The 26,498-nt window shown below is 42.5% G+C and overlaps 1 protein-coding gene across 2 annotated transcripts in view; it reads left to right on the plus strand.

Annotated features, from left to right (window-relative positions):
- kdm4b (lysine (K)-specific demethylase 4B) overlaps window positions 1-26,498 on the plus strand; it is a 42,771-nt gene that overhangs the window by 10,529 nt on the left and 5,744 nt on the right. For both annotated transcript variants that reach the window (XM_069153381.1, XM_069153382.1), the window contains exons 6-17: window positions 4,610-4,659; window positions 9,346-9,449; window positions 10,564-10,701; window positions 17,489-17,685; window positions 17,889-18,136; window positions 19,096-19,337; window positions 19,821-19,941; window positions 21,014-21,174; window positions 21,376-21,580; window positions 23,557-23,633; window positions 23,848-23,903; window positions 24,068-24,176. In XM_069153381.1, the coding sequence (XP_069009482.1) occupies window positions 4,610-4,659; window positions 9,346-9,449; window positions 10,564-10,701; window positions 17,489-17,685; window positions 17,889-18,136; window positions 19,096-19,337; window positions 19,821-19,941; window positions 21,014-21,174; window positions 21,376-21,580; window positions 23,557-23,633; window positions 23,848-23,903; window positions 24,068-24,176 (1,708 nt within the window). The remainder of the gene's footprint in view (window positions 1-4,609; window positions 4,660-9,345; window positions 9,450-10,563; window positions 10,702-17,488; window positions 17,686-17,888; window positions 18,137-19,095; window positions 19,338-19,820; window positions 19,942-21,013; window positions 21,175-21,375; window positions 21,581-23,556; window positions 23,634-23,847; window positions 23,904-24,067; window positions 24,177-26,498) is intronic.

Genomic DNA, 26,498 nt, shown 5'->3' on the forward strand with positions numbered 1-26,498 from the left:
GGTACCGTAGCCTGTGCATGATACAGTAGTTGCTTTTCATGATTGATGATGTGTGTTGTGGGGGGGAAAGGAGGACAGGAGCATCTTGCAGAGCATCGGTTGTGATGACGTGTTTATAGAGGCCATCCGTCTGCAGTGTGTTTTTCATATGTAGTGTAATGACCAGTGTGTGTTGTCAGTGTTTGTTTTGGCTAGGAATCATATTCCAAATGCAGCCAAAGAAATATATCAAGCTTTTTAAACTAGTATTTACGCAAAAGTGTGGATTAGTTTCTTTCTGCCATTAATTTCACCGACGATTTGACAATGTTCACGCCACACTGCCTGTTTGGCTTTTGAAAAGCTTGTATCTGCTCATGGTGAGTCTGCGGTTTGCCATCACGTTCAGGCTTTTCTAACTTGGAAGTTGAACTCCTTTTGTTCCTCTTTATGCTTTTTCCGTCCTTAAAATCCTCCCCCGCCGTATGCTGAGACTAATTAAGTCCCAGATTGACGGATGTACACCATTCATTTCCTTCTTAAACACCTGCTTTCCTTTGCCCTCTTTCCTCGCTTTTGTTCAAATCTCTTGCCTGGTTTGGTGCTCTCGTTGTCACTCTCTGCATCTCACTCTCGAGTTCTCACTAAACCCTCCCACCCTTCTGAAACAGAATCATTTTCACTTTCATACGTGTGCGGTGGGGTAATTACAGGCTGTTAAACAGTTCATGCTCTTTCAAAACACACGCACGCGCTCTCTTTGTCTTTTTCATCCTCTCCTCTCATAGTGCAGCCGTTTGTGAAATTAACTCCATTCCCGCTGCAACTCTGCTCCCATCAAAGTCAGACCCCGCCATAAGTGCTCCTGCTACACACACACACACACACACACACACACACACACACACACACACACACACTGGTGCATGTGCTGCAGATCTCAGCCTTAGCTGCCAGTCATTTTCTCTCGGTCTTTATCCCTCCATCTTTCTCTTTCTCCTTTTTTTTTTTTTTTTTTTCCATGCTGAAACCCTCTCAATCACCCCTCTACCCCAACACACAACAGTAGATCTGCTGTCAGATAAAAGATTAGCCTGCGAGCATGTGATGGGAAGGTGGGGAAAGGCTGACGAAAGAGAATTAAAAGGGATATTTTGAAGTACAGCTCAGCTTCAACTTGCCCGGGGAGGGAGGAGTTTATTATGAATCTATTAGTTCTCAACCTCCTCTGTAGTCCAACGGTTTTGAACCATTCTTGTTTGACAGCTCCCAGAGGAGGGAAACGGAGAGCTGAAGTTCGGCATTATAGTTGGATTGGAACTGCTGCTCGGATGTTGAATGGGGTGTTCTGGGCTTTGAATTAGTGTTTGTAGAGATTGAAAGTGCCTTTATATGTCCCCCAGTTGTTGTTTTCAAGTTTTAGGAACATTCCAAGAGAGTCTAAAAGCTTCCATTGCATCAAACCTTCAAAAGGCTTGACACAAAAGGCTGCACATCAACTGGCAGACACTCAGTATTTAAACTGCACTTTAGGTATCCATAAGACAATGAAGAACATCTTTATTTGCATGTAATCATCCTAATAAAATCACGCGCTCAACAGAACACTCTCGTTATAGTAACATTATAGTGCAATAATCAGTGTTCCTTATAATACATGCAGATGTAGATAACAACAGATTAGAGTAATGCACTTGTACTGTGTCTAACTTGTCATGTACAACACACAAACACATGCTGCGCTGCTTCTCCTGCTTTTATGTCCCTTTAATTCCACCTGCCAGCAGCGCTGCGCCACCGCAGATAAATCACACTCTTCCTCAGAGAGCTGTAAAAGTTCAAGCCTTCCTTTGCTGCGTGTTGTTGTTCGTGTTTTTTTTTTTTTTACGCGTGTTTTTTTTCTGTCTACCGACGGCGTGACATACGTGTTGTCGCCATGGTGACCGTGGCCGTAGGAGGGAGGGAGCCGGTGGACACACGCTGATCGGCTGATTTGTTTAGTTAGTCGCTGGGACGGAGGGGATCATGTGAGGGAGGTTCACTGACGTGAGATGCATGGAAATTTGAGCGCATTTGAACAGAGAGCTTAAATGGGATCCTTCTGAGGATTAAAAACACCTTTTTAAAGGAAGACTCAAACATTCGACGAGATATGCTTATTTTCTGTATTCTCCAGAGTTCAATGAGAGGATCAATATCAATTTCATCCTCAGCTCAGAGGCACAGCCTCGACATATTTAGCTAAACACAGACGCTGTAACAGACACTACTCAACACACACTGTGTTTTATCTGTCTGGTGCGGCTAAGTCCTCAGATAATGTCACAATAATGAGTGCTGGGGGAGTTGTAGTCCAGAAGTTGTTAAATGTGATTTGAGCTGCATAGTCATAAAACTGAGACATGTTGCTGCACACAAATAGATCCGAGTGTTTACAGTGCAAATAGTTTTTTTTTTTTTTTGTAGCTGTTTTATGTAACGGAGTGTGTGACTGCCTGTTGGGCAACTGCAGTGTGAGGTTCATAATATAAAACCATAAGGTCAGTAAGTTTTTAGTTCCCTCTGAAGCATAATGGGATCCACCATCAGTCTGAAGTTATTATTTATTATTGTCCTTTGTGGAATAGCTGCCAGACAAATTATTACTCTGATATAACCTGATTATTTTTGTCACAAGCCTCTGATGTACTGGTGTAACTCTGTAATAATACAACAGTAGAGGAGTCTGCGCTTCTTAAGGTCTCAGCTTTTGTCTCCAGGTGGCAGTGTGGCACCATGTTTTTGGCACCTCTGACTGAACTGGACATTTTCTCTTTTTTTCCCCTCTCCCCTCCTCTCTGTTTTACGCTCTTGCTCATTCTTCTTCTCTTCTGTTAATTGTTGTTCCATCTCACCATCTCTTTCTCCTTTTTTCTCATCATCTTCTTCTCTTTCTTAGCTTGTTTCCAACATCCATGTTGAGGCTTCAGTAAGAAAGGAAAAATGCTGGCTTTCCCCCCCCCCCCACACCTGTAGTTCATTGCTTAGGTTCTCTGGAGAATTAAAGGAAATTAGAGGAAATAATTGCAGTAATAAAGAGTGTGTAATAACTTCACAAATGAGCGGATTAGAGTTGAGCTCTGCTGACTTCCTCCCACTCTGTTATACAAATAAACTTGCTTTCTAAATGTAGCAAATGGCATTTGGCGTTATGCCTCATACTTCACACTTCCTACCGTATTGCTAGTACAAACACTTTAGTAATGGTAATACTTTGCTGTACTGCAACACAGAACCAAAGTCCCTGGGTCAATGTATTTGCAGTAAGAGGACGGAGGCAGAAGAAGGACACATATTTAGATATGGTTAAAGACACAAAGAAGGGAGTTTTAGCGCATTCCCACCAATATGGCATTTAAAGAAACAAAGCAGTAATGGATGAATAGGCTAAACTCAACATCAACATGGAAAGAAGTAGTGGTTGGTTTGTATAATGTGTGCACATGTGAAAGAGAAGATTGGAGGAGGAACGATGAATGGTTCGTTATGGGTAATTTCATTTGTTAAAGCAGCGAGTGCTGAGGCCTGAGAAATAACTTGGCACTCCCAAAACGCTAATTTCTCCCGATCCTGCACTTTATCTCTCATTTTATTTCCTCCACCGCCCTCCCTCTTTCTCATTCTTCTCCCATTCACATTGTAACTCTCTAGACAATGGATTTCTTCAAGGCACCTATTAGCCAGTGATGCTGTTGTGTCCGTTTTTATTCTCAAGGAACGTTCAGAGTTATGTCCTTTTGTTATTCACAAAATTGATCCCGGGAATGATTTTACAGTATGTTTTTATTTATTTTTGCTCCAGATTGTAGAAGCTGTGTAGACCTTAGGTGTATTTGGAGTGTGCCTGTGTTGTGTGACACCTCCATCTCTGACAGATATAGAAAATTTAACAGAAACTTATGTCTTCTGTTATTTCCCTCCAGTGTCTTGCCCTTTGTGCTCATCACTGTCAGTTTCTGATTGGGACTATGATGAGCCATAGCTTGCAATTGTCTTGTTCAAGATGAGATGAAATTCTCGTCGGGTTGTGTCTTTGCCTCACTTTACACATTGAGCACGAATTTGTGTCCATTCGTGTTTTATATTGGCTTCATAAACTATATTATATTCTGCTGCCTCTACAATTTGCTTTGCATTGAAACCTGGCCTTTACTTAATTTAATACCATTAGAAATCCTAAAGGAAAGCAGTGGTTTCATTCCATCTTAAATGCTCAGTCGTGCTGACCTGTAGTCTTGTTGGCCTTCACTTTCTACTTTTCCATCTGTTTTACTAGGAAAACCATTATTACCAAAAAGGTCTTAGACCTAAAAGTAAAACTTGCCAATTCCTTGTAGGTCCTCAACATGTAAAGAAACCAAGTGTTATCAGAGATTTAAAAATCTTAGTTTTTAGAGATCGTACTCGAACGAGAGAAATTTAGTTTTTGTTATTATACAAGTCTGTTGGAGCAAGAGGAAGAGAAACACAAGCTAACTGTGTTGGACAATAAAGTACGATACGACTTGCGATGTTACCGAGATGTCAAACTTGTGTCCTTCCTCCTCTCTTAATACCAGACCAAACTGATCACCCTTTCCTCTGTCTGCAGGTATGCTGTCCCACCTGAGCATGGCAAGAGGCTGGAGAGGCTGGCACAAGGTAGGACCTGTTTTCAATTCAAATCCATTTTCGTCTTTGTCCGAGCGCACGCCATAAAATCATACGGACGCTGCGCACGTAAAACATGCACAGAATACACACTATCAACACACACTTCCTGGTCCGCAAGGGAGAACCTCTGAACTACACGCTGCTTCGTTCCTCCCCGAGCACAGTATGGGCAGCAGCGTTTAGAACTATTTACTACTCACAATAAACAACCTTTCTGCAGTTTCTGGTCTGACAAACACAGCGGTGCTCACAGTAAACAGCGCGGCGCACGCTGTGGGCCATGCGCCGGAACATCTTTCTTATGTATTCAGTGGGTGAGAAAAGTAGATATCTCACTTCCCCACCACATATAAAAACAAGATTTCTTTGTCACCTGGCTGTGCTCAAATGGAATTTGAGAAGGGAGAGCGCCTCGAAGCGCTTCGCGTGTGCTAAAAGGATCAGGAGGACTGTAGATGCCGAGTTCGGAGAAGAGGCTGTTTGAAGTGAAGCCAGCATCATCAACTGTCTGCTCTGCAGAAGGAATTGGAGAAAACCCACGAAGCCCGATGCAATGAAGGCCAATCAATCTGGACTGTGTGCCGATGAATGCTTATGGTGCCGTAGAGCAACATTGGCTGCTGATACTTGCCGAGCACACATGTTACGTGACAAAAATAGAACCCATTTGAACCATTGTTAAAGAGTAGGGCAGACTTGATCCCCGGTACACTTTTAACATTACATTCTTTGCTGACTGCCGTAGCCAGAGTTGGCGCTAACATGGAGGTTTCTGCCTCAAATCTACAACTCTTGTCTGTGGCGGATCAATGAGACCTTGTGAAGTGAAGCCACTCTGCCTTCTTTCTGTCACACAAGATGTCTCCTTTCATCTCCCTCCTCCTTCTCGAGCACTCATATTCTCCCTCTCCTCTTATTCCCTGTTTTGATCAATGAGGATTAACTCGTGTATTGCATGTTGCTCAGAGGCAGGTAGAGGATGTGGGGATGATGGGGGAGAGATGCTTAATTCAAACTGCATTACATAGACAGACTGTCCTTGTCAGGAAGAACCCGCTACAAATCAGTGATCACTAATGCATAGCCTCTGTCACTCGCTATCTTCCTTTTGTGGTGGAGTGGCTGGAATATGTAGCACACACTATGTGAAGTGTGAAAGGCGAGGAGCCTTTTCAAAAGGAAAACCATCAAATAATTTACAATGTAATTTATCTTCAAACCTGCTGTAATTCTGAAAGATTAGGCTTCACTCATACTGGATATAACTACCTCACAGCTGTCCAAGGCTGTAGTTTGAACTACATATAAATGCTGTGTTCATTTTGCCACCTGTTTTAGTCTATTTCTTTTTTCTTTTTTACATTACCTGAAGGCTATTGCAAGTCCTCATACACGGGGAGGGTGAGGTGTATTCAGTTGGTGCAATCTGCAGCCTCACCAGCAGATGCCACTAAATTCCACACACTTATCCTGTTACTATTATTTTTGGCATGTTGACAGCACAACATTGACAAATACTTTGAGGAATACCAGGAAGTTAAATGCTTAATTGAGTGAAGTGAATGAGGTTGACATAGTGTGCTATAGACCTGGGTTGCTAAAGATCCGAGGCATGCATTTAATGGTTAGATCAAATTAAACCTAAATAGATTTGCTTAAGCAAATTCAGTTCAGATTTGATAAATGAATTTGACACTAGTTTCATACAATAGATCTGATTCTACTGCATTCTATCAAACCTTAAAAAACACATCGTATGTCGACGCTTTTATCATTCTTCAGCATTCAGCTTCCAGCTAGTCAGACTGCAGCCTTCCTCTCTCCTTATCTAAGCAGCTGGCAGTAGGAGGAAAGCATTGCCAACGTTATTTAACAGGCACCCACTGACCTATCAAAGCCATCGTCAGCACAAGCAGCCAACTGTTTATGAGGTCCTAAAAAGACAGTTATGAGTGTAGCAGGAATACCAAATTGGACTGGGACAATGGTCTTGTTACTTGAAAACCCCTCTCCAAACATTTGACACAGCGACAGACGTTGCTCTTATCACTCCTCATCTCTGCTTCATTGCCGCCATGGTTTCAGAGGGTTTCAGGTGGGGCAGGCAGGGGGGTGGGGGGGCAGGAGGGTGGGGTTCAGGGTTGGAGGCACGAACTTAATTTTCAAACTCAAAAGGACAGAATGAAGCCTTTAAGTTAATATTACCCCGTGGAGAGCTAAGAGAGCCAGCTGCATTTTAATGGGGATTAATACCCAGGCTCTGTCGGCACATTATTCACCTTTATCAGCTCCAACAAGCAGGCAGGCAATGAGAGAGTCGAGTCCCTCTCTCCCTCTTTTGCTTTGTAGGGTGGAACAGAGGCTGAAACAATGCAGTGAAAATGAAGGATGAAATGGGTGCCGATTATACTGTCAGTCACATTAAAGTTTAACTGGGTGGAGGCTTGAATGGACCCCCCTTTGAGGCACCGGCGGGTACAGACAGTAAAGAGCAGGGAGAGTGAGCGATGGAGGGGAAATTCTGTCTTTTGATTATGCAGAGGCTGTCTGAGGCTCTCTGTCTCCGAGAGCAAACGTGAACCTTTGTTTTAGAGCGCGAGTTGGAGCTTTGAAAGTCCAAAATGTCAGGGGTATATTATGATCTCAAAGGTGTCTGTGTTTTTAAGGAAGTGGGTTTGTTTAGTAGCATAAAAGTAAAGGCAAGTTGCCGACTGTGCTTTTATGTATCGAAGTAATAAGTTCCAATCTCACGTTTGCACGGCGCACAATTTGAGTGGTCTTTATAAAATACTGCGACAGCAGAACGTTTTAGTTGTGACCTTGAGGACACGGACATCAGCAATTAAAGCGAAGCAGTTTTAAACCCCATTATATTGTTTTGGATTAATTATATTGCTGTAAACAAATGAGGCCGTGCTTAAAACAATCACTTGCCTCTGTCTCTAAATGTTTTTCGTACCGCTGCCGTTTTGTATTATCAGCATGTTTCAAATATACAAAGCAAGTCTCCAGGCATGAGCTTTTCTCTTTGGTCGGACTGAATGGGATCACATATCATTGGAGGTGACAGCACCCAGGTTCAGTTTTGTGTTGTATTAAGCCTGTAATGGGTCCATCAGATTGCCCCTGAAATCCAACCTGAAGGCTCACAATCAGTGCGTTCACAACGTAATGGTAATGTGATTATTCCACACTCTGGGCAGCAAATGAATTTACAAAACCGGATTTCCTTTTCCAGGTTGTGGGATTAACAATAATGTGATAAACACGGCTACGTTTCAGCTGGAGAAAGCTTTTCAGTTGAAAATGTCAAAATACATTGAAAATATTCCATTACGTATAGAAAGGAAACATGGAAATCCATACACTAATCCCACAGCATGTGAATGGAGGGTGTGGAGTAATCGGGCTAATCCAACACATGTTGATGTTATATGATCTTCTGCTTAAATGTGGTTACCCAGTAATCTTTGTTTCGTATCTTACGCAGAATACACTTTTTTTTTTTTCTTTTTTTTAAAGTTCTAAGTGAATTTCTACACAAATACTTGGTTTTGTGTTGGTGTGCGAAAAAATATTAAACCTAAATCATAGAGGCTGACAGACTCGAATGGTTTTGCTGGATTATGGGGATAATACTGCTGTGCTCAGTGTTTCTCCTTGGCAGACAGCCTTGGATGGGTCGTCACACATCAGATTTTGCGTCAAATGTTAGGGCAACAGAAAGAAGTCACAGGGAGCCAAATCCGGTGAGTAGGACGGTGACGATTGTGTTGTTGAAGAGGAGAAACTGCGCTTTCAATACACTGCGAGTGGGTGTCGCTGTCGTGTTGGAACTGAGGGATGAATCCACAGTTCACGACTGCGCCCTGATGCGTCTGGTCAAAATAACGTGTAACGTGTAAGTCCTGACGTTGATGACGCATCGTAACTTTGAACACTTACTCGTGAATATTATCGCATCCCCCTGCGCTGTGCACGTCACGGTGCCGCTATCAGTTCCCACGCAACAGGAGCAGCTTCTGAACTTCCTGATTGGCCCCTGAAATAATACTGGACTGTCCGTTCCTGAATGCTTTACAGCGTAACCTAATTTTAAGCGCGTGATTAGTGCGTTGCAGCTTTTCACAGTGGAAAGAGTGGAATAATCCTTTTTTTTTTTTTTTTTTTCTCTAACAATTTATCGGAGCAAATCATTAATCGACGGTAATGCTTGTAATGTACAACTGCTGCGTCTGTTCCATACTGTATATCAGCTGTGTTTTTGCTGTGTTTAGCGTCTATTCAGCTGCCATGTTATTGGACGTTTTACTTTCCAATCACAGCTGATAGGCAGAGACCACAGGGGTATGGTGACGTCGGGGTATTGTGGGACCAGGAAATGATGATGATAATTAATGGCTTTCAGGAACAAGTGCTGAATCGGTCTCAGTTCTTAACTGATAACCTTGAAACTACTGCACATCCTCCGTTTTCTGCTGCACACTCACCAGCTACAGTTTGTTGCCAGACAGTCCCTCGCAAAGAAACCGCAAAATTGTTTCCCCTGACATTTGAAAACCGTCTTTAAGTTTATTGTTTGATAAACAACATTTGCTAATAATCAAGGTGTGCCAACTTTTGCTTATCGATGAAATGCACTGAAGGCCATGTGCTCTCTGTCACCTTCCTCAGGCTTCTTCCCCGGCAGCTCCCAAGGCTGCGATGCCTTCCTTCGCCACAAGATGACCCTGATATCTCCATCCATCCTGAAGAAATATGGCATTCCCTTTGACAGGGTGAGTGTGACCGGTCCATGCATACATGACACAAGAGGGAGAAAATAAAGTTCATTTTGTTCTTTAGTGTTAGGTTTGTTCTCCAAGTGGGGCCTGTGTATATTGCAGAAGAGGTGGGCTTGTTTTGAATGACTCGGCTTTGCCGCAAACATTACACAGGCTGTTTACAGCATGAATAGAGATATTTTTGTTGTTGTTTTTTTTGTCCATGATATGAAATTAATTAGTATCTTTCCAGGTTACTGATTTTGTTCTGTTCATTATGCAAGAGGAGTCCTCGCAGGGCAAAAATGTACGAAAGATTGATGGGGGGGGGCATCCAAAGTTCTCCACAGTCAGCATCAGGTTCCCACCCCGCTTACCTCATCACTCCCCCCTTAGGACGTCATTATCACAGCGAACATGTTACTTGTTACACACCTACAGTATCTTTCCTGATTCTCGTGTAAAAATAAAACTGTCTTGTGTTTTTGTGAGAGCAAAAAAAAAAAAAAAAAAGGGACGTTTGATATCGGAACCTCTGCCTTTAGTTGGGGAAGTTTATCTCCCGCTTCGAGCTTCTACCCCTGTTTCTCCCTTCATGCCTGTCACCTTGTCTGGCTTGATGTGTCTCTTGATTGCCGGGATCCAGGTTTCACAAAGAAGTCGAGATCCACGGGCTTAAGTTTTAGGGCAACACATTAAAAAAAAAAAGAAAAAAGAACGTGCTCAACTTGTCCTCACATTTTTAAAACATTCTCAGAATAACTCTGAGCTCATGGGAAGACACTCAACACTCGGAGCGGCAATCAGGTTAGGTTGAATTAATTTTGCTTGCGAGTCTGAAAAAGTTTAGAGAAAAGTTGTTTCGAGAGAGTTAAACTCCGTGTTTATCCCTAAGACCCGAATGGCAATGTTTGTCTATGGGAGACTCGTGGGTAATAACGGAGTATGTTTGAAACTTAGATCAGATAAAAAAAAAAAAAAAAAAAAAAGTCCAAAAATCATGAGTGTCAGCTGTAAGAAATAACTTCCGCTGATGAGACGGCATAAACGGAGACAACTGATCATTTCAACACACAGGATGAGAATGGAGCACGATTCCTTAGTCTGTGTTTTCTCTTTTTGTGAACAGATAACTCAGAATGAAGGGGAATTCATGATCACGTTTCCTTATGGCTACCATGCTGGCTTCAACCACGGCTTCAACTGCGCAGAGTCCACAAACTTCGCCACTCTGCGCTGGGTGGACTACGGCAAAATGGCTACACAGGTAAGATGAGCTGCCACAAAGTGTTACATTGCAGCCCGTTGTGGCAAAAAAAATGTTTTTTCCCATCAAGTCACTTGCGCTAAAAATGTTGGAAAAATTGTGTCCAGGTTGAATTTTTTTTTAAATTTTTCCTTCCAGTATTTACTTGATTTTGCGCAGCAGTTATTTGATTTTGATTGAGAGAAGAGATGTGTGGTTGTTTGGAAACTTCAGCAGTACAGCTTCATAAAAACACAACACGAGATACCATGCGATACGGAGAACAATGATGAGTATGAACTTTGTCTTTCGTGATAAAGCAAAGTATTTTGACACACAGTTTTAAGTGCTGAACGGCAACATGACATTATAGAATATTTCCATAATCAAAGACAGACGTGAAGATTGACGGCACAATAGTTGTACGTTTGGATGAAGACAGACATCCTTTAATTGTTTTACAAGTAGCCTAGTTTGAGTTAAAATTTTCGAGTCAAATGTTGAATATGCATCTTGAATGACAGTGTTCTATAATAGATCATATCGAAAGATAAAAGCATCGTCTGGTTCTCTGCGGCACACCATCTGTTACTGACACTAACTGTACCCGTGGATCCTTGCACTGATGCAAACGGCCTCTTTGCCGGCGGGCTGTTGAGCATGAAATTGACGGCATGGATTGGTTATGGAAGGGAGCCCAACGACAATGTCGTCGAGAAGAAACTCCCCTCTTGTCTATATTTTATACATTCCACTTCATTTTCCTGTTCAGTCCTCTCTCTCTCTCTCTCTCTCTCTCTCTCTCTCTCTCTCTCTCTCTCTCTCTCTCTCTCTCTCTTTCTCTGTGTGTGTGTGTGTGTGTGTGTGTTCCTTCTCCCGGCTTTCTTTCTCTCTACTTGGCTGCATGTCAGATTTATGAGGTGCCAGTTTGCAGAAGTGCATCTCCCTCCCTCCTCACTCTTTCTAATTTTTAGCCTTCCTACTTTGCCCATGTGGCCACCTGCAATTTAAGAACCAGTAGTCCAGGCTCCAGAAGTCTTCCCTCCACCAGTTCTCAGGGGAGCGTCTCCACTGCACCGTCTCAGTTTGATAAAGAAGAGTGGTCCATTCTGCACTACTAATCCGAGTCCACAAATCAGCAGCGCAGCACACAGAATCAGAGGAATGTAAAAGACAACAGTTCAGCCAGTGAGCAAGACTCTTTCTGCCAGTCCATCTTCCTCCTCTCTCTTTCCTTCCAGCAGGTTGTGCGGCAGCACACTGGTTACAGTGATTGTCCCACAACCGGTGCTTCCAATAGAAATGCCTTGAAACATGGAATATTTTAACCAAAGTCTTTCTCTTGACTCCAATCCAAAACAATACAATGCAGAAAATCTAAATTTGAAGAATTATTTCTTTTTGGCTGGTTGTGGCCAACCTGTATGTGCTCATCAGCTGAATGGGGCAACATGTAAAGCCTTAAGAATATATTGGTAGATTGTAGAATCTGGTGATGGCTTGTAAGTGAGGCGTTTAGGGGACATCTGCAAATTGTTGCTACCAGTCTAGCTTGCCTATGAGGTGTTTTGGGGACACCTGTAAATTGTAGCCACAGAAAACAACCTGGGTAACACTCTCCCCCTCTAAACTACAAGGAAACTAACGTGTAATGTAATTGTCTCTTTGTAAAAAATAGATTCTAAAGAAATGGTATTGAAAAAAAATAATGTTCAGGAACCCGTATCAAAGAAAAGGTGTCAGTATCCAAAATGTTTGTTCGATCACCAGCCCTTAGATTGAGAGGCCTTTTTGGGCCAAGAGTCATTACCTAAATTGGATCGCCATTTTTCAAGGTCTCGGAACTGCACTGCACGCCCCAACACTTAAGTACTGAACTCACAATGAGTCTAATTGCACTTCATTTCAGCGAGATATTTGTCAGTGATTTTGTTTCCATTTCAGTTTCATTTCAGTAAATGGTGTTGTATACACAGTGGTTTTATATAGCCCGCCCATGCCAGTCACTTGCTTGGCAATAATGAACTCTTTCATTTTCTCTTGGTCCTTTCTCTTAACTCCCCCATCTTTCTCTCCGTGTCTTTGGCTCGAGCAGTCATCCGTTAACTCGTTTGGCTGTCTCTCCTCCCTCTACTCCGCCCTCCCCCAACTGAGGCCTATTCTGTCAGCACCAAACAGGACAGTGAACGATGGCGCTCTGTATCGAATTTGTCACCGTTTTGAGGACGCCAGCACATGACAGAGAGACGGGGAGAGAGCGAGCTCGGGCGCGCTTCATGTCTCCGTCTTTTTAAATACTAGCCCCTCAACTGCTGACCCATCTGTCTGACTTATCGAAGCAAAAACACACATCTGCCACATCTGCGGTCAAAGCAGGTGTATTGTCAGCATTCCTTGCGTGCCGTGTCTGCGGGTACTTGACTTCTTTTGTTTAAGACTGTGCCGTCTTAATTAAACTTCCCCTCAACCTTCATGGCTATGCATTAGGTATTAGCCGTTTCGTTTCCATTATAGTAATCCGTGGGTTCAGCATCTCATTCGTAGCATTTTAAACAGAGATGTTCACTCTTTTAATTTGAATATCGGCCTGAAACCCTTTTTGGCTCTAACTATCAAGTGTCATCCGGTGTCGGGCTGTGTATGGAGTCTTGGTACTTTTATGGCACTGACTGAATTGCTCCAATACTGTACAGAATAGAAAACCTCATCATTTTGTTATTCTAACGATATCGTTGGAAAACAGCAGAGCATTAAGTCCACTGAAGAAGTCAAGTTAGTAAAGAGGATCCTTCAGATTATTACAGTTATGTCTGTCGCAACATAACGTCGCTGAACGTCAACAGTTTATGTCTTCTGGGTTTGACGTATTCTCAACGAAAGCCTCTGTCTGGTCATTTGGTGCTCAGTCACACTTTGCTGCTGTTCCCCCGGGCGTCCAGGGTGATTTTTCTGTCTGGGAGAAGGGCAGAAATCATCCTCCCAGTTCACAGATGAAATCACATCACTTTTTCATCTCGGATGTGAACTGCAGATGGCTCACTCCCATCTTTTGCAGACTTGTCTTGGGGCGGGCGAGTGCAGATATACGGTGATTGGGCATTTTTTACTAGCCTTTGTTTATGTGCAATCTATGTCCATAATAACCATTTAACAGAACGTGTTCTTTTAGTTGCATGGTAGGCTTTGCACATTTTTAACAGATAGGAGAGTATGATTGTTCTTGTAGCAAACACCGCAGAGCTCCCAGTACAAGCCATGTATAAATCAGTATTCATTAAGAAACAAACAATGATTATGTTCCGCACAAACCGAGCGGAAGAAAATAACTCCTCCCTTCAGTCCAGTGAATCCATGACGCATTTGATGCCGTCATCTTAGACACTTGGTAAATATGACACGCAAATAGAACCCACACAGTTTACAGACTTTCATTATCACATTGGAAACCTGTGATTTCATCCATAATGATGAAAGGTAGGTGAATTGAGGTGTGATAATCCCAATTACTCCACAGGTACTCATGAGATGCAAAACAGCCCAAAGGCAGTCCTGGACATATTGAAACGCAGTCCATTATCACCTTGAAGTAATTTACAATCGCAGCTTCCGTATTCAAATTCCCACTAGAACAACCTTTTAGAATCCTTCCTACGTGTTAAAACAGCCCAGCAACATGCCAACACTAAGATTTCTCTCCGTCTTAATTTTGGTTAAAGATTAGGTTCAGTGATCCTGGACATATCGACCAAGTCCAGCCATGCAAGAAAACATGTTGTCAATTTTACTCACAGCAAAAGCACACCCTGGAAAGGACTAATCCAAGCCTGCAACTTTTTCTGTTTCTAGTTAATGAATGCATCAAATGCTTTCAGTTCGGAGGGAGGTGCAGTAATACCCAGTCCAGCCTTCTGCCATTCACTTCTAATAAAGGGCAGCCATATTGTAAACTAAGGACAATTTTAGTTGTGAGGAAAGTAAAGGTCTTTGCACACTAAGGGGTGATCATATTTTTGTTAGACGAATTCACGCGTCGATATGTTGTTTTTTTTTAACTGTTGTTTTTGTCGCAAGGACGTTCACGGGAGTTGACGTTTTCTGAGCTTTTGCACGGCGAATAAAGGCATATATGACAAAAGTGACGTATGGAGTTGTATCAATGAACAAATAGGTAATCGGGATAGTAGTTTACATAGTTTACTTTTGATTTGCATCGCTGCCGGTATGAATGGTTTTAATGCCGAATATTTGCAGGCGAGAATGTCACATGTTTGTGTTGTTTATCCGTCACGCCCCTGGAGTGTAAAGGCCTTAATCTGCAGACTTGTGGCCACACAGGGAGATTAGTGGGTACTGTTTAATTACAGCTGAAATATCGTTGACATTTACAGCACAAACATAAACCTGACAGATGCAGCAACACAATGCTGTGTTTACTGTTTGTTATGAACACAAGTCAGCGTTACAGTTGCCTTACATCACTTACTAATTAACATTTCTAGATTGCTTATTGTTTTGTTTTTTTAAATCTTCCCTTTGATTCAACATGCTACACAGCTGTTGTCAAGTGGGGTTGTATTAGATTAGACAGAAGGGAAGAAATAAGTGGGAGGGCAAGAAAGGATGAAGGAATTTAGTCATAATTTAAACCTGGTCAGCATTTTTTCCACAGCTTGCGTCTCGGTGAAAAACTTTCAAAAATATTTGTGGAAAACACAAACAAGTAAATACGTTTTTGCAGCATGATATAAAGCCCAGCCGTGAAACAATATTCTGCATTTTGCGCCTTAATAATTTTTAATCGCCTCTCATGTCATTCTTCATCCTTAGGATCATCTGTCTGCTTATTTCTGTCCTCGTCAAAGTGATCAAAGTGATATTAAAGAATTTTGGATAATCAAAGTTTTCCAGTTACTGTAGCTCAGATCAGACGGGTCACTCTCAAAGCTTGTTTTGTTATTAACACTTGGCACATTCACTGAGATCCATAGCGAGTCCCCAGGCTCAAGGTTTTCTGTTTGCTCCAACAATTTAGCTTCATTAGGAGCCTGAGTATACTTCAGGGCTCATTGACTGCCTGCCTCAGGGTGAGTTTTTGTTTTCTCAGATCTTGTGCATTTCCAAATGTATTTTCCTCTAATTAAGTTTTAATATGATAATAAAGTGTAACTCACCCTGGCCCTTGAGGATGGCAACAACCTCTTAACAGTTTCATAAAAATACAAAGAGCCTCTATATCGTTTTCACAAATGGAAACGGTGCATTTTGCCACGTACAATGAGCAACATTTATCTTGTTTTCTTTTGTGTTTGTAGTTTCTTGCCGTGAGGCCATTTTTTACCTATGGTTTCATGATGGTAGCAATCATGCTCCATCGGCCACCCCCTCACCCCTCCCACTTCCTGCACCCGCCCGACACCATATTTTAATGTTTCCGTCTGTCAAGTGGTGTCTAGATGAAATGTAGGCTGGATATTGTTTCGCGGTGGATATTGTGAGCTGTTGTGTTTCCAGTAATTGAACATAAGGCTCGGTATAGCTCAGAAAATAATAGGAGCAGAATGTAATACAGCAAGCAAGGCACAAAACAAAATATTTTCATCTCTCGCTCTCTCCACCCATTTTTGTTTGTTGCATCCTCCTCCGTTTGTTTCCTTCTTTCCCACACTTCTTTTTCTTGTACCTGCCATTTTTCTCTCGCTGATAATGCAGAGCTCTGGTTCCATCTAACAGCTCTGCTGCGATACAGCTGCGCTCTTCTCTAGTCAGCAGAATGATTCATTGACCTGTTATGTCATAATGAAGGTTCGTGGTATGTTTTGAAGTGCGAGTGGTTACCAGATGCAGCTGTCACTCATTTCCATCTGTGCCACATTCACCTAGTCTTACTTTCTGCCATATTTTGGAGTAACTTTGCTCAGTGCTGTAAATACAACACTCCCACAGTACAGGCAATCGTCCATCATATACTCAGAGCATGTTTGTGGTTTCTGTTTTAACAATTGTTTTCTAGTAACTTACACAGATGCAGGGAAAAGTGATTCACAATCCAGATATTTCAACCCGTTACTTTCTTCCTATCGCAGCGACCTTTGTTGTTCATACATGCAGTGCTTCTTTGGCTCTACTCTGCACTAATATGTACAATACCATTCAAAAGTCACTCTTATTAATACATTTGGTTGTTAATCCTTCATGATTATAGCCGAGATAATATCACTCCCTCCATATTGAGGATAGAGCAAAAACTCGGTGGAGCTCCATTCATTGTGGTTAACACATTTGTCATACATTTGGATACCGATTTATTAATTATAAAATATTTCAAATTGTCTGTATGAACGCATAATCATTGAAGTTCAAGAAACATGTCTTTGAGCAGTGTGTTCCTGCTGTTCCTTGCTGCTCTCCTCTGCTCTTCTTCACACTCTTCTTCCATCTGTTTTTTTTGGCATTCTTCATCAGTTTGCCACAGAAGGTTGTCTCCTCTTTTTGATCACTCACTGCAGTGAGTTTTCAGTCAAAAATCTGTGAGGTGTCGCTGAAATGTGTCATGTGTGGCACTTCCTCCATATGTAGACAAACACCAGTATTCTACAACAGTGGGGATAAGGCTCTGAAAAACCTGAATGCAGTGGGATGTGACGTTGGTTTCCATTCCCCGTTTAACTAGAAATTCATTCACTTTGTTTGTTTGTTTGTTTGTTGAACAGAGTTTGCTTCATTCTTTACCTGCTGCTATTTCCTACTCTAACATAGAGCCATGTCCTCCTTCTCTGTATGTTTTTTTTTTTTTTTTCTTTCTTTCTAGTGTACCTGTCGAAAAGACATGGTGAAGATCTCCATGGATGTGTTCGTGCGCTGCCTACAGCCTGATCGATACGAGATGTGGAAGCAGGGCAAAGACGCCACGGTGTTGGACCACCTGAAGTCCACAGAGCTCAACAGCCCCGAGCTAGAACGCTGGAGGGAGCAACGCGTCACCTACCGGGCCAACCTGCTGCGAAGGTGAGGTCGAACTGCACACATTGTGCATTTGATACACTGGATCCAGACAAATAGCAAGAAGCACATTTTGCACATAATGAGCTAATTCTAAATTTGCCATTTGGATTTGTGACAAACGGAAGCAAAAAGCAGTATTTGCGCTCTTAAAAGGACAGTGTACGGTTATGAAGGTTTTGCTGAACTGTCTCTTTGCTCTACTCCAGGGCCATGCAGAAGATGAAGCAGGTGCGTCGTCTAAAACTGGAGGAGGTAAAGGTCCTGGCGGAGGAGGGCATTGAGCTGAACGCTGCTGAGTACCAGCGTCAGGTGGAGGAGCGCGAGGCCCAGCGGAGGCAGGAGAGGGAGGAGCGCCTGGCCAAAGAGGCCTTGATGACCCTGGAGGCTATGGAGCGTGAGGAGCAGCAGGCTGCTGAGGCCGCTGCCAGAGCAGCTGAGACCCCGTCTGCAGAGGGTGAGGAGGACATGAACAGCTAGAGACTGTTGTATGTTAATGTGTAAACAAAGATGAAAGGCAAGGGGTGTTATTCCAGAGCATAACACATGTGGACATTCACTAAACCCACACGCGTTTTCAATCGGAATTGAATCTCCGCGTTCAACCGAACTTGATTAAAACCATTTAAACATAGAACCTTCCTAATTGACAACTCATCATTTTTCAGCACAGTTTACATCCCAGTATTACATACAGCACCTCGAGTGTGGTATTTTTCTTGTGTAAGTAATAATCCTAACGATATGATGATGAATCTTTAGAGGTTAAATAAGAGGCCATGAGCCGTATAACTTCAGCATATTGCAGAAACAATAGTAAATGAAATGTGCTCCTGGTGGAATGATGTGTTTCTGCTTAAAGATCTTTACATAGATAACAATGAATTAAATGTAATGAGGATCTACTTTTTAGTCCTACTCCCGGCACATTCCAGAGATATCTGTGACTAACATTTGAAAGGTCATTATGACCCAGCTGCAGATACTATGGCAATATGTTGAAGGACATTAGGGGAAGATCTGTAACTAAAGGTAGAAAGGTCAGAAAAATGATAAAAGCATAAGCTCCACAAACAGGAGGAGTCAGGTTGGGTGAGTGAGAGTTCCCTTAAGACCTTTTCTCAGTGTTTTCTTCCATGGAACGTCTCCAGGTTTGCTGTGTTGTCTTTATATTTACAGTAAATCGCGCTGACCTCTGCTAGTTTCATTGTGCTTCTTTGTCGAGTCTTTTGATTATTTTGTGAAGAAGTTTATACACTGCTAGGTTTATTGACTGTTAAGAAAAAAAAATACGTTTTGGAAAGCCTGACGACCTCGGGCCCAGCTGAAGGTTTTTCCACCACCAGAGTCTCTCACTTCTATTTGATGAACCATCGCTACACTTCTGACTTATTTTTCTCCTCTTTTCTTTGCCAGCACAAGAAGCAGAAGCTAAACCACAGATCATGACAGAAGACATTGAGAAAAAGAAGCAGAAAAAGCAAAAGAAGATGACCAGCTTTCAAAACGCCATCACTGGATTTGAGGAAGCGTTTGAGCAGTTTGCTACGTCTGGCATCAAGAATTCAAAGAAGGGCATGGTCAGACATCTAGACAGTCTGTCGTTAAAGCAGAGTGGCGAGCCAGCAGACGACAAGGTGGATGTGAGCGCCACCCAGGTGAGACTGATCATGCTTTTAAGTCAATAGAAGTGATTTGTAACAAGTTACTGTGTCCCAACAAGGCAGCACTTAAACTGTCTGGAAGCCACACTTACCGTTTTAATTTGCACTTTAATATGCAGCTCACTGAACCTTAAATTGGCAAAAATGCACTCACATTTACCGTCATCAGTTTAATTCACAACTTAAATCTACAAAGTGAATCAAAATGGCGGTGTATCTCAGCGTTGATCACTGCAATGTTGCATAACTAACTGGCCTACATGTAGAAAAAAGGTATTACAACTTGCAGCTGTACTAACTGGATATTTGTCTTCCTGTAAGTTTTATGAATTCTGCAAAGCCTACAGTAAAACAACAGTTCACAAAGCCAAGGTTAACTTTTCAACATGTTGAAAATACTTTTTATTTGAGCATGCATATGGTAGTTATTGCACAAAAATAAACAAAAGACAATATGAAACAAACTTGTTTTATCAGGGGTGCTACTCCAAGATGAAAATGCCAACTGAAGTAAAAAAGAGTCGGCGCCACCCCCTCAGCAAGCCCCCCATGCGCTCCCCTCTGTCTATCGTCAAGCAAGACCCAACTAGTGACAAAGGTAGGTTTTTTTGTTTTGTTTAACTCTTAACTGTATATTGATTTAACCTCAAGTGTATTTTCTTGTAAATATAAGCTTATTTTAAGCTCGGTACAGAAAGTTTTTCAATTGTTAAAGACTTGTCAATCTTCTCCTATGAGCTGCTAAACTACAAGGATTTGATCAAAGTTTATTTGTTAGTTCAGAAATGCGCGGTGATGTGTGAATGCTGATGATTTTCCTCTTGACATTAATAAAGCTATGGAGAAAAACAGTGCTTTATAAAATGAAAACGGTTACCTTTCAAGACAAGACGGTATTAACAGATTTACCACCAGATTTCCTCCTGTACTCCTCATTTTTCATGTCACTTCATTCACTCCACAACCAAGACGACACCATTTTTGTTTTAATTATCGATTTGGGCAAAGAAAAACAAGCCGGACCAAAGCTCCCTGTGGGGATAATGAAATCAAGACGGCAAAGCTTTTCTACCCGACTCTGTCTCTTCCATGTTTTTCCTTTTCATTTTCTGACTGACACTTATTGATCCCAGGATCATGACTTCCAATTACCTGCTTTCAAAGTCACTTTAAGTTGGCAGCAGGGGACCCGACTTGGGACCCGTCCTTCAGAAGGGTAGATGGGAGGACAAGGAGAGAGAGAAGGCCATCGATATGGGGAAAAAAGACAGAGTTTAATGGAAAGCTTGTGAAAAGATCCTCCTGCCTTGTGTCCAGGTCTTCCAGTCTGGATCAGTAGCTTCAGGGCTTCCCTGCAAAACAGATTTCCGACGCAGAGCAGCAAATTATTGATGCCTGTGCTGCTTCTGTTCATCAGCCAGTTATATCACGAGTGGTGTTGTTATTGTCCGGGACCAGAGTGTGCTTTTCTCGTCTCTTGGCAAGGGCTCTCTTATTAAAAAGATTTTGGAGCTTCTCTAAAAAAGGCTTTATGTGCATTTCAGGAAAAAAAGAAAAAAAAAAAAAAAGAAAGTCATTTCCAATAACCGAATCTTCCTCCGTCTCTTTAGTCTGTGTCCTTTTACTGTTTTGCAGCAGCACTCTCATGTATTGTGATTTGTCCCTCACAGAGCTGTCCTCCCCCATGCCGCTGGACAGCGACATGAAGAAGCAGGAGCACCTGTGGCAGAATCACTCCCCCAACTTCCTGGCAGAGAAGGCCTTCAATGCTGCAGTGGCCGTACTCCAGCCACACTGTGCTATCTGCTCGCTCTTCTGTCCCTACACAAAGGTAGAGCCACACACCGCGGTACACGCCGTATGTGTCAGTGAAGCAGTGATGGATTATGTAAATAGTAGCAATTCAGGAAGTTAACTGCCGCCGGTGATGTCGATCAAAAAGTACTTGACTATTAAAGCTACGAACTGACAATTGTGGGCCACAAATCGATCGTTCCTACCATCGGAAATGAATCTTTTATTTTGGTTCCAGCCACACAAAGACATCTCCACCGCAAACGAGTCTCCGCGCGGCTCCTTTCCTCACCCTGGCAGTTTGACCCGTCCACTGGTCCCAGAGATGTGCTTCAGTGTTGGAGCGGGAAACACGGAGCCTCCGCCCACCAACCATCACATCGGAGAGGATGGAAACAGTCTTCTGATCCGCTGTTCATGCTGCTTCATGCAGGTTCATGCCAGTAAGTGTAAAACTCTCAGGACAGCTTGAAAAAAGAAAAAAAAAAAAAAAAGAATAACAGCTGCATTGGTTTCACATAAGAATAGGTCATGTTTTCTGGATGAGCAATAAAAATAAATCTGAGCTCCAAAAAATATTGCAGGTAATGAAAAGTTAACTCGTGCAGTTTTCAAGCAAAGAGAATTTGATTACAGTTTTTTGTGAAGCAGCTACAGTCGCTGTGTTCAGCCACTCAAGGGACGCAAGAACTTTTTTATATTTTTGTGATTTATTCAATTTTTGTGACAAATATGTTTTTTTTTTTTTACATGCAAACAGACAAGAGAATACAAACACACATTTAAATACAATATTTTACGACTAACATCACAACCAGACAGGCTAATTGTAGCGTAACCGATACTGGATTTTTGAGGTGGATATTGATTTTAGAGGGTTAAAAAAAGTGACACTTGTGACAAAGATAAGTAATGGAGGCAGGATGTTGTACAGTTTATTATCCACACTTACATCAGTGTAATGAAACGGTAAACGTCACTGGGAATTTAATGTTTTGTTTTTTTAAAACACAAAAAGAACAATTTCTAATTCGCCCCAAAGCATCTTTTTCTGCATTATGTTTTGAAAAAAGTATTCATATTGGACAACATATATGCCAATATCGGCTTGCCGATGTATAGACCAGGCTTTAATAATAAAGGATGTGTTAAAGTGAATGTACAAGCTCAACAATATTGGACTTAAAAGGTTTTATTACGTCGTGTGTCTTGTTGAAGAAAAGTTTAATTTGATTCGGTTCTGCAGCGTTCGTTTTGTGACGCCGAGAATCTCGGTCTCCAGCCACAAGCGCATATTCGGCCGTGCAAGGCGGGCTCTGCCGGGCATTTCACTACCTTTCTCCAGTCAACACATTATTTTACCCCCGGACTCTTGAGAATAGCGTTGGGGAAAAATAGGAAGTGCAGAAGACGAGACTCTACCACAACAGTGCAGCAGACTGCCTGCTCAATTCCCCCGTTGCCGCGCTCAGTGAGGCTTCCTAGTTTGTCTCTCGCTGACTCGGGTTAAACTAGCGAAGGGGCCGTTGAAGCAAGCTCACCATAAACCTCCCCAGCGCTTATTTACCCCGCTTCCCGCATATGATCGTTTCTTCGGGGGCACATTGCTTCTGACAGAGCGGACCCCGTGTAACATCACATGTGAGGGAGTTAGCGCACGGATGTCTCTGTGATTGGCTCTAGTTTTTATTTCCAAATGTAAGGCTCGGCTGTATAGACAAACCGTTTTTTTTTCTTTGCTTGTTAATGGTGCAAATAAAATATCTGTATTTTGAGAAAAGTTTCATATACACAGGGTATGAGCTTTTTTTTTTTAAAATATCTGCACAAATAGATGTTTTGTTTTAAGGCCGAACACACAACCACATGAATCACAGCATGGACATGTGCGCACACACACACACACACACACGCACACACACATCAACCCTCCGGGGTTCTTATTATCCCTAAAGCTGGAGTGCACCTTGAAGGCCAGTTCATTAGTCATCCAAGGATGAGCTGCTCTCAGCTGAGGAAACAGCGCTGCTATTGATAAGAGGACATGAAGCAGAAAGAGCTCCTGTCAAAAATGCCAGCTCTGCGCTCCATCCCTCTGCTCCTCATTGTTCTGGACTGGACATCCAACTGGAAATCATTCAAACCTGTCCAGGTGTTACATTAAACCTGCAAGTCTTTTTCGCCGAGATGCTCAAATTGGAGATAGTGATGAGAAGATTGGGCAGGCTCCGAATAAAGTGGGAGCAAAATGGTTAACAGGCAGGAGAGGGCGCAGCATTTTTTAGTTTTAAGAAAAAGAAAGACAGAGGTGGCGTTGCCTTGCAGACCGTCCTTACTGAACGTGAATACACTCCTCATGTAGAAACGTAAAATATTATAGGATCGATACGTGAAGTCATTCGCGTCTCCTCTCTTGCAGGCTGTTACGGTGTGAAGCCAGACTCTGCCGGGGATTCCTGGATGTGCTCACGGTGTGCAGCAGGAGCCTGGACAGTGGTGAGTAGTAGCTCGACCTGTTGACCAAAGAACACCAAGTCAAACAAGTCGACTGAATTAGGTGAACATGTTTCTTTAGAGTTGACTCATTGTGGAGCTTTGTTGGACATGTACAGCCTACATTTTGTAAATGAATATTTGGAAAAACACTGACTTGGGTGGGAGAGGATCAAAATCACTTTGCATAAAACTCATTTTCGCTCCCATTTTTCAGGAGTGTTGCCTCTGCAACTTGAGAGGAGGAGCTTTGAAGACGACCGTAGACAACCGGTTAGTATTTGGGTTTTGTGTGTGACATCTTCAAAATTTGTTGCAAATTTACTAATAGCAATACCCCGAGAGGTTTATTCAGAAAAACACACTACATCAAAATATCATGTAAAATGTAGTTCCCTGACTCCGTGTGTTGGTCGTCTCTCTCACCGTCTCACCAGGTGGGTCCATGTCATCTGTGCCATCGCTGTGGCTGAAGCTCGCTTCGTCAACGCCATCAAGAGGGAGCCGGTGGACGTCAGTGCTGTCCCGGAAACCCGCAAGAATCTGGTAAGAGACAAAGAAAAGATTTGCTCATCTGTCTCAGGGTTAGTGTATTGTTGTCAAAGAGGCAGAGGTCAACATTTAAAACCAATCAAGACCATTCTGACAGTCACAATCTTCAACCTCTCTTTGAAGAAAGTTCAACTTCTCTGTAGTCAGAGCTCACTGCAGCTTTTGGATTTCTTTAGTTTTTTTCTTGCCACCATGAATTATTTTCTTCGTCCCTGTTCTCCTCACAGGCTTTTCCCTGCATTTAGGGGAATTGCTGTCTTTCCTGTTCACTGCCTCTGTATCTGCCACTTTCTCTGTAACCCTCCATCCTTCCCTGGTGGATGAGTAGATATATATATATATATATATATTTTTTTTTTGCTAGCAGTGGAGGACATGGGGTAAAACAGATGTGCTGAGGGGAAAGGCTGAATAATCAGCTGTCATTTCTCACTGTGCCAAATGAACTGCATCGATCCCGTGGGCAGGAGACAATTTCCCCATTGCTGCCGTGTCTTTGAACACAACTCATCCCGTGTCTTCCTCTCCGCTCGTCTTCCCTCCTTCTCAGCCTCTTCTCGCCTGCTCCGTTCACCCGATCCCACTTCATAGGCAATAGCAATGCTTGCTGGTGCATTATCACAAATCTACAAATAATGTCACCTTCTCTCTGAATAATCTATCACAGACAAGCTGGGTGACATTTGCATCCGAGTGCTGTCAAAGAAGGTTTCCTCGGTCTATTCTTAAAAGGCTGTGAGAAGAAGCTGTGCGGTCTAATGAGTCAGATGACTGGACTGATCAAATGTGAACACGTACCCGTGGAACCAGTTTATTCCGCACCATTTCCAGCAATCTCTGTTTTTCCCTTCTGCCTTTGAAGATTTGTTTTTTTTAGGGATGGAGAGATTTCACACAAGTTGCTTTTGTCTTAGTTTTTTCAGAATTTCTGAGGCACAGTAACACTGCTCAAATCCTCAGAAGACGTACCTTTCCCAAAGGTATTGTTGCATCTTGCACCTTCGAGGCACTGCGATGTCTGTGCTTGTGAGAAAACAGCCTCGAGCTTGAAAATGCAAGTTGTTTAAATAAATTATCACACAGCCTTTAAAACCGTTTTACCGGTCCAGGTCCGTTCTCCTGCGATGTGCGAAAACACCCACCAAAACAGTGCCTTTGTCTTTAAGTTATAATTGTTTACTTTACTTCTCAGTTGGACAGTTATTTTCACTGATGGTTAACTGTAATGTCCAGGGGCTTTCAGTCTGTTTTGATGTGCAGACCAGCAAGCTGGCAGAGTGGTCTCAAGGGCCGATGATGTTCATGGTTGTGAGGGTCGGACCAGACTGGATTTACTTTCAAAGAGCCTTTTTTTTTTTTTTTTTTTTTTTAAGAGGGTTAGGGTTATAGTATACAGAACAATTGAAGCTCCGCCTCCCTCCGGAAAGGGGAGGAGATTCAGGTACCAGAGATGTTTAGGGGGCAACCAGGGCAAAGCCACCACTGTGCTGAGGTGAAGGAGCCGATTTATACGACAAAAAGGAACATTTATTCAAATCGTGTTGTCCAAAGTTATAATGTTAAAAGTTAAAAATAAGTTAATTTAATTCGGCCTCAAAAGTAAGTTGAGCTTTATTTTCTGTTGATGAATCTTTTAGAGAGAAGATATAGTGCGAACAGATTTTGAATTGAAGTTTAAATACGCAGTCTAAAAAAAGACTCCAGCAAGTTAAAATAAGGTCTAAAAATGAAAAGACAACAAAATGCTTCTTGGTGCCACTGAGTTTCCTCTGTGCTGCTCTGGTGTCTTGTCACCGCCTCCCTGTGATTTCAGTAGCCGGCGAAATCTATAAAGCGTAGCTGCCGGTGAAATATCTGTCCTGTACCAGTAGAAAAATGAAGTATTGACACTTTAATAAAGAATTTTTATTTTGTATTGATTTAGCTATGCGCGGCGCTACGGCTGCTTGCGGGGTGATTTCTCAAAAAGCAGGAGACACAAAAAACGAGGGACGGAGCGTAAGGACGGGTGTAAGGCAGAGTGAGAGGCTGGAGAGATGGTCGATAATCACAATAAACCAACGAGTTGGACTGATGCCAGTTAACACGTGTCAAAGCTGTCTCGATAATGGGTCTGTTAGATCGAAGCGTGTTGTCATGAGGTGAATGTGTATAATTCCAATGTTTTCCAGTCAGGCTTTTGATCTTTGTCTCCCTCATTCTTTCGGCTTTACTCTGAATTGCGGGGCAAATGAGGGATGGAGGAGGAGGGAGTAAAGACAAAGAGCAGTACACATGGAGGATTTTGTCAAGCGAAATGGAGATTGACGGTTGAGC

The sequence above is a fragment of the Embiotoca jacksoni genome, unplaced genomic scaffold, assembly GCF_022577435.1.
Source record: "Embiotoca jacksoni isolate LCO1_2020_lvr unplaced genomic scaffold, fEmbJac1.0.p SCAF_19, whole genome shotgun sequence".
In the NCBI taxonomy this organism is placed as follows: domain Eukaryota; kingdom Metazoa; phylum Chordata; class Actinopteri; family Embiotocidae; genus Embiotoca; species Embiotoca jacksoni.